The sequence below is a fragment of the Bombus terrestris genome, chromosome 11 (genome assembly GCF_910591885.1).
Source record: "Bombus terrestris chromosome 11, iyBomTerr1.2, whole genome shotgun sequence".
Classification (NCBI taxonomy): domain Eukaryota; kingdom Metazoa; phylum Arthropoda; class Insecta; order Hymenoptera; family Apidae; genus Bombus; species Bombus terrestris.
The window spans coordinates 17,474,358-17,487,765 of NC_063279.1; the positions used below are offsets into that span (position 1 = coordinate 17,474,358).

Consider the following 13,408-nt stretch of genomic DNA (forward strand, 5'->3'; position numbering starts at 1 on the left):
TATCTCAGATAGAAAAGTAGAATCGTACAATGAAATAGGCTTTTGTAGCGTGACACCATATCGATTATAGCTTGTTTATGATGGAACTAAATAGGTTCTTATATACGCTGGAATAGAACAACTTCCACACTTGATCGCGTGATGCAGCTCCTGTATTGTAGAACAACCAGACCAGTGGCGTGAGTATTCTCATTTCTTCATTGGCGTAACATGCTATGAATGTCTCAGAGAGAGAGAGACGGAGACATTCTACTTATCTCTGTCTGGCAAGAACACTAACTTTGCTATCTTCCATGTTGATTTCTCACGACTAGTCATGACTCAATTTTCGGACGGTTTTCCCTAGTGAGTGTCGAGACCTGTTTATATAATCATGGTTCATTTTGTGGCCAATATAGTTTGAAAATCGCACAATTTTACTGTGGGAATTCCTATAGATGATAACAGACGACAGATTTATCAGAAACTGTTTTAGAACTAGCACAAGTTGTTATTACACAAACATAATTTTTGTAATCATCAAGAATCATATTTTAGTATTCTATTGACTATATTTACAACTAGTTAGTACTTTTCTAACAAAAATTTTTGTGAATATACATATTTTTTCCAATAATAATTATATATAAATATTACAATTTTACAATAGAAAAATTTTCATGTAAATGGAAGTAATATACATAATGTTTTAGAAAAGATTCTGATCTTAAGACTTAAAGATCTTATAGCATTCACCAAATAAAAAATATCTAAATAACATTGGTTATAAAAGCAATCCTTTCGATATAAAATCAACTTTTATTGTTTATTAACGTTGGATACCATAAGTGAATCTTTTCGCAACACATTGAATTCTATAGTTAATGAAAGCGATGTATTCACTTGTATGTAAGTAGTACTTATATACATAATACTATCCTACATACATAGTTCGGTTTATCATTCTTTAGAAGTCTCTTTAATGTTACGCATAATTGGTTGACAGTGTATTTTTTGAAAGTTTGGAAGACAACGAATAATTTTACATGCAGACTATTATGAAAACCACTTACAATTTATACAATTATGTATATTCATATAAACTCGGAATAATTGAGTTGAATTTCACAATGACGAGTTAAATCATTTAAATGCCAAAAATTAAAGAATGGATGTTACGGATAATGTTGATGGAGCTTTAGATCCTCGAATACAGGTAATTATCTTTATAAAAATAATTTTTTCATTTCTTTTGCTTATGTCAATAAATATATATTTTTTTTAAGTTATAGGTTATATGCGTAAATAAATGATTACTAAATGCAAACGCAATGCCTAATACAGCCTGGTACCATGTTCCACTTTGCTTTCACTTCATTTTCATTCTCAACTTTTGTCAAATAATAAATGTATATATCTAATAGTAGTTATTTAATTGTAGATTATTATTTTGATAATGTTCTTAAAATAGTTGTTTAATATATAATATCTATTGTTTCAAACAATGTATAACATGTAATTATTTTTATTTCCTTAATGTTATTAGTTAATATCAAAATAATAATTGTCTTTATTATAATAATTATTATTATTATTTTAACGAATAATTTGTAAATAGTAATTCATACAAATTAAAATTATTATTTGATCTATAATTTATCAAATGTAAAAATTGTCTGCTGGAATTCACTGTTTTTTATTAAATAGGAAATTTGTAATTATAAACATTAAAGTCTTTGTAATAGTAAAAATATCAACTATTAAGAAATAAAAAGAATAGGAATTATATAATAATTAAAATAATTAGAAATACTTCCATGAAATTTAACTATATATAAAAAACAATATCTCAAAGAATATATGAAATCCAGTTATAATTTTTTATAACATTGAAAATACAAAATACTAATATATTGCATATTAGACAAAATTATATATAGCATATAGAAATTGTCATTAAAAAATAAGTGCCACGAAATTATTCAGTATAAATCATTTTGAATTTTTAGATTGAGTTAGAGAATTTGAACGATGCAACAGATGATATAAATAAACTTGAAACAGAATTGGATGTAAGTATTATTAATTCTTTCAGATAATGAAGTTAAAAGCTTTTTGTACTTTGTGTATAAGCTATATTAGGATATTGATTAAATGATTTTACATAACATTTATGATGTTCAATTTGTATATAAATGTATTAGTTTTTTTTTAATAATATTTAATTCTTAATGATATATAATATTTATTGTTCAGGAAGCTCACACTGCTTTTAGGCAACTATTATCTGAAACTACCAAAAGATTAAAGGAAATATTAAGTAAAGTAGGAAATAGTTGTGTTGAAAAAGCAAGGTGTTATTATGAAGCACTTGAAGTGGCACGCCAAGCTCAGGTGAGACCATAATTAAAATATTTATTAAATTTTGAGATATAATTGAACAAAATTTGATATAGATAAAATGTCAACAACAAGCTCAACTATTCCAAAGAGCAAGCGAAATTCATGTGGCGGCAAAAGAAACTGTGGCATTAGCTGAAAGTAGATTTATGTCACATCAACATGAATGGAATTTTGATCAAGCATGGCAGGATATGCTAAATCATGCAACGCTTAAAGTAAATATGATAAATTAATAAACATTAAACTATATATAAAAAAGAAATGGTGATGATTATGTTGAAACATATACATATGAATATGATGAAGAAAGAATAAAAATTAAAGTTCGGTTCAGTTAATTTTAATTATATTATGACTTAGGTTATGGATGCTGAAAATCAAAAAGCAGAATGTGGTAGAGAACATTACAGAAGGGCAATATTGTTTCATAATGCTGAGAAAAGATTGTTACAACTGGAGGAAAAACACCGTCGTTCTATAATAAAAGCGCGACCATATTTCGAAGTCAAAGCACAGTGTGATCAAATGTTAGCAACTCAGAAAGAACGAGTCGAATGTTTACAAAAAGCAATACAAGATGCAAAGACTAATTATGCCACAAGTCTCCGTAGGTTGGAAGAAATTAGTAATCAAATACATCAACAGCGTCGAGATTATGGTATATACTACTTCATATTATTTTGATCAATAATTCTTTATAGTTAAATTTTTTAACTTTATAATTATATCTTTAATTATATCTTTTAAATTGCATTTACAGATTTTATAGCTAATGGACCCAGAGAACCAGGCGTTGGTGCAGAATTAGTTAGTCCACAAAAGAATTCAAACTATGATGTAGAATTTAACCAATTAAGTGGCAATAAAATAAAGGATTTCATGAATAATCGGCAAAAGAAATATAATAGGATACAAGATTATGATGTGAGTAAATACTTTATTATGTTTTTGTTATAAAAATTTGTGCACCAATAAACATCAATTCTTTATTGTTTCTTGTATTACAGAATGATTATCAATTACAAGAAGATACTGAAAATCTTGGGAAAAGATCGGTTGATGGAAGCGAAGCAATATCTTCTCAATGGGAGTTTGAACTAGAAGCTAACATAGAAAATTTGAATAATTTATCTATCAACAATTCCGTGCTTGATCATGATAGTAAAAACGAAAGTATGTCTGATTTACGTTTCTATAACGAGGAAAATGCAAAATCAAATAATTTCATACAAGAATTAAATTATAAACTTTTGCAAGATACAGATCACTTTATGCAAAATTTAAGTCAATCAAAAAAATTATTAAATGATTTTCAAATGTTGAAAAATTCATTTGTAAATACGCGTTTAACGAAACATTTTGAGGAACCAAATTCAGTGAAAAGTGAAGTTATTGATTCAGTAATGTCAAACAAACATAAAAGTAATTTAAAGAATTGTGTATCGAAATCGTTAAATAATACTCCTATAAAAACAAATATACTTAGTTTCAGCTCGAAATTTACAGAAATGAGTATACGTCAATGTATAGCAAAATATGTGCCAAATAATGTTTTCAATTTTGGTTTTAGTAATAACAAATCTCAAAGTAGCAGCGATATTAATTTATCTTTAAATCTTGATACCAATTCCATGGAAAAACAACAAAGTTTAGATGATATTATAGATCATAAGACTGATCGTGAGAATCTCAAATTTGATAATGTTACAAACTTAGAATATAATAATACGTTGAAAATAAAAGAAGCTAATGATAATGGCCTAAATACCGCAAAAAAAGTCCATGATGCACAATTTAATGACTTTAACAGGATAAATTTACAACCGAAGTTTAGATCTAATTCTACACATTTCTTATCTTTTAGTGCCAGCTTATCGCCAATAGAAGTAAAATCGATTGTAAATTTATCAACTGAAAAGTCTTTGAATAGAAATTTAACTGATTGGAATCAATCTGTTCCAAAACAAAAAAAAGAGCAATTAAGTGTTAATGAATTACCATTATTGTCACTATTTGAGGAAGGTAATTCCTTGATCAATAGTAAAACTAAAAGTTTTAGTATGATTAATTTAGGTGAAAACCGGAATTTCGTATTATCGGGTGACTTATGTTTAAATAATACAAAAACCTTAAGCACAGAAAAATTGGCAAACTTGAAAGATGGTTTCTTTTTTAAGTCTACAAGATAAAGGATAAAAATTACAATCAAGCGAAACAAATGTGATATATTATAAATTTTATAATTTTTTAAATAAGTTTAAACATAATTTCATAAATGGAATTGTACTATTTTTTACTTTGAGTCATATACAAAAGTTCAATAATATTGATTGTATAAATTTTGTTTGACAAGTAGCTATAAAATAGAAATAAATATGAATTATTTATCAAAAAAAGAAATGTATAAAAAGTAATTACATAAAAACAACATTTTATTAGTGGAAAATGTATGCAAATCTCATGCATATCAAATATAGCAACTTAATTTGGACTTTAAAAATGTATATTTAAGAAAAGACGTTATGTCAAGAAATTTGTATCTTTATGATAGCATTTTGTAACAAGTACATAGTTCATACTTATGTTCAATTATTCATTAAATTATTTTTCATTATGGTTTATTGCTAGCGCACTTTATTAATTATATATATATTGCTTTTCTCAATTCTTTATGTTTATTGCAGAATTTTCATGTTATAGAAAATTGCATATTTATGATTCAAATTGAAAAATATTTTGTTTCTATGTAGAAAAAGTGATATTAATTTTTATAAGAATGTAATCAATTAACATTGTATCTAAATACGTATGTAAAAAATGTGTGATATTTATCAGCAAAAATTTTAAAATTAATTTTGTTATATAGAATTTATATTTATTATACAGACTTCTTATTTCATTTTTAATTTGTATAATTGTATAATAATTTTCGTTTTCATATTAAGTTTTTAGGCAATGTTTCTTGGTGCTGTATAATGTGTTAAAAACTTTTTCTTGTACAGCATAATTTTAGAATAATATAATTATTATAAAATTATCTGAAATTAATCAAGTTAATTTACATCTGATTCCTTTATATAAAAGTTTACAGTTTCTTACTGATTTTAATAGTTAAATGCAAAACTTATGAATGCCATTAATAATGTTGATTTGTCATCTATGATTTAATAGAGATTCATTTGTATTCTTTTATGTAAATATTGTATACAGATTTCTAGATTTAGATAATAAAAATTGTATTGGCCTGCAGTGCTTTTTTACTTGAGCTATGTATGGTACCATTTCCTGAACTGAGAATATAATTTTTATATTTTAAGATAATAATTAAAATTGACGTTAGTATTTAGTAGGATTTTCGTTTTGTAAGATTTTCAATCTTGTATATTTAATATTGGTATATAAATATACCAATTTTAATATTAATATTTAATTGTTTGATGATTATGTTATATAAATTTGTGCTTATATTATATATAACATCATTAGGGACGATATAAATAAAATAACTGGCATAAATTTTTGGTAATTATTAAATTATCTTTTCAATGAGAATTTGAAAAAATGAGATAGATAAAATTTTAAATAAACATCTACAAATACAATAATAAAAATAGAAAAGACAATAATACTCGTCAACATCGTTAAATATATTTCTAATCTTCAAAGGGTAGTCAAATATTTGAAGGTTTCGAGAAGTGACAAAGAAGATAGGTGTCAATATGGTTTTTCAAATCTAACCGGCAAATCATACGTATCGAAGTTTACATCGTCAATGTACGTAAAACGTTTTTAAGTAGTAAATTGCAGCGAACGGAAAACAAAAGCTTTCATTAACGAACATTTTATATGCACGTTTAAATTATCCATTTATTCGAAATTATTGGAAATATTGAAATTGTTCACGAATTTATGGAAGTCAAGAAAATTGAAGAATTTTCCTGGAATTAATAATATAATATTGATTATATACTTAGCAATACTTTGAAATTTGGTAATTATCTGACTTTTTCACTGTGAAAATCTCTTATTGTTATTTTATAAATATTACATATATAATTTGTATAAAATTTGAATTTTTTTCCTCATTTGTCTTTTCATGTATAAATAAAAACATAATAAGTAAAATATAATAAATATAATACATATAAAATAAAAATACAAATAAAAAATTTGTAATGTTTATAAAAAAATCGAAATTAAAGTATTATTCTTTTTCATTTTATAAAAATTGTAATTTTATAACTAATATTAAATAAGTAAAAAATATTCATCGGTTAATTACGTATATAGTTACGTTTTCCATACTGAAATTTTGGAAATTATAACTTTGTCTAGAATGAAAAAATATATACATTTGTATTTTCCCATAACTTTTTCAAATTAATCTTGCGATGATTATATATATTTATTTTGGAAGAACAATAAAGAAAAAATGCATGAATTAAATTAGCAAAAGTTATAATGATATCCGTAACATTTTATAGTAAAGAAAGCGAGTTACGACGAAACACGATATACAAAATTGAAAAAGTATCGTTCAAAGTGATACACGAGCTGACTTGAGAATCCAAAGAAAAAGATGGAAAAAGAAAATCAACGAGCTAATAAAGCAAACTGCAATTCGATAAAGAATCAGAACGAGGCACGTGATTTAGTATTCAAGGGAAGCCAGATTCGAAATTGTGAATAAATAGATTGAATTTCATTTTAATTTTTCACCACTAGAATTCCCTTCCAAAGTAGAAACTAATTTATATCTCAAATTTACAAGAAATTTTTTTTACTTATTTTAAATACACCATTTTTTACAAAAATATATTTTACATATGCGGTTAGTAATCTAAATAAAATTACGAGACATTTATTTAAATAAATGAAAAATCAATTTTAATTAAAAATTACTTTTATGGATTATATTTAGATTTTTTATATAATTGTAACTTAAAAAATAATTGCGCGAACTTACATTTAGTTTAATCTGGTTAGAACTTACATTTTGTTTAATCTACAATAGAATGGAATACAAAATATTAAATGAAGAAAGTATATTTTAAATTGTTTTTTGATTTTAAAAGTAATAATTTACAATTTGGTTAAATGTAACAGTAGCATGAAAGAATTCTTTCAGCGTGAAGAACTAAAAGAACAGAATGACGGAAAGAGGATACAAGAAAACAAAAATTTTAGAATTCTAACCGTGAAGGAAAAAGAACTAAATTACGAAGATGATACGAAAGAAGGCGGCGAGCCAGAAAACACGATACTTGGATTCTGTGCCATTTGTCTTGAAAATATAAATTCAAATGTTAGTCAGAATGTTCCTTGTTCTAATGAGCATACTTTATGTCAACGCTGTATTCAACATTTTGCACTGCAATCAGGTTATTTAACATAATTTTCTAAAATTAATATTTTAATAATTGTTAAAAATAAAAATAAATTAATGATAAATATTATTAAAAGTAGTACGGTTTATTGTTAGCAATATAATTAAGAATATAATAATTTTAGTTTTTCTGCAAAGCATTCTATTTCATCTTATTGGAGATTTAATAATTTAACAACAATAATTTAACAGAGTACTTTCTGAAATTACAATTATATATTCCAGATCCTGGCTGCATTCTTTGTTATACACAGTGCCAACAATCAAACATGAATTTATTGCAAGAAAGCAATATCAGCTTGAATTCCACATATACACATATGAAAAAGATGCAAATTTCACAACAGCAATCAGACTATTACTCAAAACATCATCAACGATTACGGCAGTGCGATCCTATTAACATTGAACAATTATATACCAAATCTTGGAATCAGAATTGCTCTCATATGCTACAAAATTTTGATAGAAATACATTAACATATTACCATAATGATTTTGAAGATACTTCTGATTATGAACAAATTAGAAACCAAAATAATACGAGCGGAGAACGAAGTAGAAATTGTGATAAAGAAAAACAGCGACAAAGTTATTGTAACTTATTTAAAAGAAGAAATGTAGAGTCATATATGTTAGAAGCAAAAGTCAACGGACAAATTACCGCAGAATGTTCTCGTAGACCGATCCGATGCCCACGAATTGATTGTGCTATAAATGTAGCTTTCTCAGCATTGACGCATCATTTCATCTTTGATCATCCAGAGGTACCTATCCTGAATGTAGAACCAGGTATCAAAAGTACACTCATCGTCAGTTTTAGTGCCTTATCTTCCAATACTAGTCGGTGCCTGGCTCTTCTTTTAGTTTCTGGCAAACTTTCGTGAGTATAAACAAGTATATTTAAATTGTTATTATTACACAAAAATTAAAATTTTTTATTTAAGTAGAAAAAAATATCAAGTATTTGTATGTTTAAAAATCATTACTATTAACAATATAAAAAAAATAATTTAGAAAAAGTTTGTCTTTGTAACAATAAGTATTACGATTATGTAATAATTTGTGAGATATATCTACTGATACATATGAATATATCATGTATGATACATATGGCTTTATTGTATTTATATTGGAATAATTCTACAAAATATGTTTTGAAAGTTGTTTTATTATTTTTTTATTCTTAATAGTAAAGAAAAGACTTTTGACATACAGATGTATTAAGGAGAATTTTAAATATTTAAATAATGCATTTGATTAACATTAAATCTTTATACCAAGAGAACCTATTGCAAAATTATTTAATGGTAGTCAAATCAACCCAAAATATCGAAATCGTTTACCATTATCAGTGCTGGCCGCTCGGCTACATTGTACAGACCAATATATATCTAACGAGAAAATTAATAAAAAAAAAGATTTTCATGAAAAAAATATAATAATCGCTTGGGTTGCTGGGCTGGATATTGGAAATACAACAAACAAACTTTTATGTAGCATTCAGGTATATTATATGATTGATAAAAAAGTTCAGTTGAATAAACGATTAATACCTATGTACATGATAAATGATATGCATATCGACTACTTCCACAACAGGCTGTGGACAAGATTGATAATGAAGGCTTACGTTGCCTAACATACACAGGTCCAGTGAACTCATTAAGAACAGCACAATGTCCTCAAGACATTTATTCAACAGGTGATTGTATAGTTCTGCATGAAGGTCTCCTCAGTCACATTACATCAGATTGTGCTACACTTAATGTTAATGTTACTGTACATTAAATATATTACAAAATTTATGTATATATATAATTAAATTCCAATTATCCCCCCATTAACATTATTAATGATAATACTTACACAGAGAAAATTGTATCTTTGATGTCTATCCAAATTGTTGAATACCGTTTGGAGTGTAATACTATGTAATAGTATATTATTATTTGAATACATGTATAAAATGCAAAGAGATAAAAAAGTATGTCTAATATGTTATAAACTCGTCATAGCAGGAGGCCGTGCGTACGCTTTTGGAATAAATCCATATTTTCGAGTTTTAGGCGCATATGCCCACAACCAACCATCTACAGTTTGATTTCCTAAATCTGCATATATCCAATCAGCTCTTCTCACAGATAAATCATCTGGCGCCTGCGCCTTATAATCATAAAGTACAACTAATTCTGTGCCATTTGTTTCATCTCGAAAATCTCGCAAACCTTTTTGCTGTAATGATTCATTTCCTGACATATTGTTATTTCCTTTTCCTTAAAATAACATAATAAAAAATTGAGATTAATTAAATTGTTAAGAATATACAAATGAAAATTCTGAATATTATTAAATAATGTTGAAATTAACATAAACTTCCTCCATGTATATATATTTAAAATTGTACACTATAAATAAATCTGAATTAAAATTTTTTCGTGTTTTATTAACATTAATTTTCATAAAAAAGGACGAAGACCAACCTAAGCCATGTGTTTCTGTAGATGTTGTAGCTACTGTAGTAGTAGTGGTAGTTGTAGTAGTTGTTGCATATGAATGGAGAACATGTCCTGGATACACAAATCCAGATGGTACAAATCCTTCATTACCATCACAATGTCTAAGTACCCAAAACCAGTCAGGATCATCTCGATTGAGTACAGTTACAAATTCACCTCTTTCTACACTAACATCATTTTCATCTCTAGCCACGAAAGTATAAAGTACAATATATCTCCCAGCTGATGGATCCTGTAACATGCATTATACAAATAAAATGTTGTGTATCTTTCTGAAAATTAGTAAATTCTAAAGATTATATAAGTTATTTTCTTATGCAGTATTCATAATATATAAATTTAAAAGATTTGTATATATACCTTAAAGAAGGGATGTACATCTGGCTGAGAGGATATAGTCTGAATAGAATTTTGAGACTGTGTGATGTTAGATCGATTAACATTCACATCAGCAGTGGTGACATTACGAGCGTAACTTTCACAGTCTGATGCTGATCCTGTGTCAGTTTGTTGGGTATCTACAGTTTGTGAACGACCTGTACCAGCAAAATCACAATCAGTCTCATTAGATCTTGGTAATTTCTTTTTCACATTATTCATAAGAGTAGCAAGTGTTAATTCAGCAAGCTGAGATGTATAAGGTGCACAATATGAATGCGGAACAAAACCTTCCATACGTGTATCAGCTGCTATTACATATACCCAATCATTCTCTCTATATAAAACATTTACAACCTAAAACATGCAAAAAATAATACAGAATAACGGAAATAAATATGTGAGGATGAAATTAAAGTTAATAACAAATTTTATAAGTAATATTTATGAACACAAAACAAATATAAAAACATGAAGTTAGAAGACATGAAGTAAACAAGTAACAGACACAGTGAAGAACAACGTTATTCACATATATAAAGACATATAAAAATTGTTAACCTGGCCTCGTTTTACTTGGAGTTCATCGTCAACACATGGTGTAAAATCATGAACAATAACCATCTTACTATCTGGTGACAGACCATTTTCTTTTTCTATACCTACTCGGACCAATGTCTCAATACTAGCACTTCCTGTTATACGACCAGGAGGCAGTGGTACTTTTGTTCCTAAACCAAGTCCTGTACTGCCACCACCAGCGCAATCCTTCTCCAAATTAAAATTGTGTACTCCTGCTGTAATATAAAGTTCAAAATTTTTACTTTTATATTTCTTCCTTCATATTCAGAGTAAGTTGGCTAACTCTGTTACTCTGAATTACACTAAAATAAATACCATAATTTGTTTTGTAATATTAAAAGATGTTAAGGAGGTATACAATATAACAATTGGCATTTCATTAATTTGCTTTTTTATTTATATGTAAAGATTATTTTATATATATAATATGTAACATATTTGATCCTGTAATTCAAAGTAGTTAGCACAGTTAAGTAACTCATTTATTATATAATACACATAAAAACAGGATAAATTTATGTTACAACCCAATAAATAGTTTATAAGGATATAAGAATCTAAAAGAATTTTGATATATAGAATAGCACATAATTATATATAAATAAACTATTATGTGTTCATTACATAAGATAATAATATATTTAAAAATGACTATGAACGTCAATAATAAACTTGTCAATTCTCAATATTTTTATTTAATATATTCTTATTGTTCAATATATATAAGAAAATTTTAACCATATTTTTAGTAAAATTTCAAACTTAAATATTTTCTTTTCGTTCAATAAATATTTAATTATTATAAACAATGAAAAGTAATTATATATAGACGTAATTTTAATAAATATATGTAACAGCTCATATATGTATACATACAGTGTATTTTATATATTACATTTTTAATAGAAAATAAGATTGAAAAAATATCCTTACAAAATTATTTGATATTTTATTACTCACGTTTCTTTTTCTTTCCTCGACGTATGCGAACCGGACACAAAAAAGCCATTCTGCTTTTTTAAAGTTCAGACAAAATTATATTTCCAGAACATGAATCGTTCAATGCAAGATATTACTGAGATAAAGCATAGCAGGGGTAAATATATTAAACATTTCAGTAAAAATGATCCGTTCTTCTTACATCTTAAAAATTATATCGGTATTTCAAACATTTTAGTACTTATTAGTACGAATACGATATAAAGGTATAATCGTGGTTATAACGGTACAATCTCGAACCAGAAACACAATTACTCCATCGATCTCCTGAAGGATTTTAGATGAAGATGAAACTGAAATTTAGATATTTATAGTCGTGAATGCAACAGGTAGACGGCGCTTCAGCAAATATAATATTGTATAACAATATGTCAAGCAAATGTTTGTTTATATTGTTCAAAATATGCATCTTTCGAAAGAAGGTTTGTTATAAATGAGAAAATTCGTTATCCCATTTTATTGATAGGTCGTTATTTTTTAAATATTGGTATTTTTAATAGTACAGTTTGAACGTACAAGTATAAAATTTATTGCTTATTTTAAATTATGCACATATTATGAATACATAAAGATGTTATTCGACAAACGCATTTAAGATTAATATGATATATATAGTTATTTATACGATCATGTAGGTAGCTTATTATTGTAAACTTACGGTGCCATGTACGTTCCAACTGAAATATAAAAGTTTTTTTTATATATAAATTTTATAATAAATGATTGTATAATTACAATTAATTACGAATATTCTGGTTTATAACATAATTCGTCAAGAACTTAAATAATATATACCTAGTATTCAACTTTTGCAGTAATTTAAAAATATAAAAAAAAAGATTCATAAAGAGTAATACTTTAAATTATTTTTGGTTAATGAATATGAATAATTGATATGTGAGTAAATATGTATATAACAAATTTGATACAAAAATTACATAGATTAAATAATATGTAATACTGAATTTTTTAAGTCAATAAATAAATAAAATAAAAATGCTTAATAATTTTCCAAATTTATATATATATGAGAAACAAGAATACCTTTTCTACATAATGAAAATAAGATACTTGTGAAAATAAATTGTGATTCTATTTCTGGATAAATTATTATGATATAAATATTAATAAGTTTAATGAAAAGAAATCGAAGCAATAACAT

General features: G+C 25.9%; 3 protein-coding genes across 8 annotated transcripts; 2 read left to right on the forward strand and 1 right to left on the reverse strand.

The window, feature by feature from the left end:
- Positions 1-697: 697 nt before the first annotated feature.
- On the forward strand, positions 698-5,632 carry LOC100642378 (uncharacterized protein PF3D7_1120600). Of its 3 annotated transcripts, XM_048410491.1 has the most exons (9): positions 698-888; positions 986-1,195; positions 1,266-1,388; positions 1,989-2,051; positions 2,236-2,373; positions 2,436-2,597; positions 2,743-3,040; positions 3,143-3,306; positions 3,390-5,632. In XM_048410491.1, the coding sequence occupies exons 3-9, from the start codon at positions 1,311-1,313 to the stop codon at positions 4,569-4,571; spliced, it is 2,085 nt and encodes a 694-aa protein (XP_048266448.1). In that variant the 5' UTR covers positions 698-888; positions 986-1,195; positions 1,266-1,310; the 3' UTR covers positions 4,572-5,632. The 3 variants fall into 3 exon arrangements, with proteins under 3 accessions (XP_048266448.1, XP_048266449.1, XP_012169620.2); XM_048410492.1 differs by lacking the exon at positions 698-888 and having other exon boundaries at positions 901-1,195; positions 1,272-1,388; XM_012314230.3 differs by lacking the exons at positions 698-888; positions 1,266-1,388 and having other exon boundaries at positions 901-1,195.
- A 1,797-nt stretch (positions 5,633-7,429) lies between these two features.
- On the forward strand, positions 7,430-9,580 carry LOC100642615 (the record flags this gene model as incomplete). The annotated part of the gene is made up of 4 exons (XM_003399247.4): positions 7,430-7,763; positions 7,994-8,651; positions 9,053-9,275; positions 9,371-9,580. Coding segments are annotated over 4 exons (1,404 nt in total), but the record flags the coding sequence as incomplete, so codon positions are not given.
- LOC100642499 (SH3 domain-containing protein Dlish) lies at positions 9,259-12,720 on the reverse strand. Of its 4 annotated transcripts, none has more exons than XR_007225838.1 (6): positions 12,208-12,720; positions 11,227-11,462; positions 10,648-11,022; positions 10,252-10,519; positions 9,638-10,044; positions 9,259-9,527 (listed from the first exon to the last, which is right to left on the reverse strand). XR_007225838.1 is itself a non-coding variant. In XM_048410495.1 (5 exons), the coding sequence occupies exons 1-5, from the start codon at positions 12,254-12,256 to the stop codon at positions 9,770-9,772; spliced, it is 1,203 nt and encodes a 400-aa protein (XP_048266452.1). In that variant the 5' UTR covers positions 12,257-12,720; the 3' UTR covers positions 9,259-9,769. The 4 variants fall into 4 exon arrangements, 1 of the variants encoding a protein (XP_048266452.1); XR_007225837.1 differs by having other exon boundaries at positions 9,259-9,532; XR_007225836.1 differs by having other exon boundaries at positions 9,259-9,548.
- Positions 12,721-13,408: the final 688 nt, after the last annotated feature.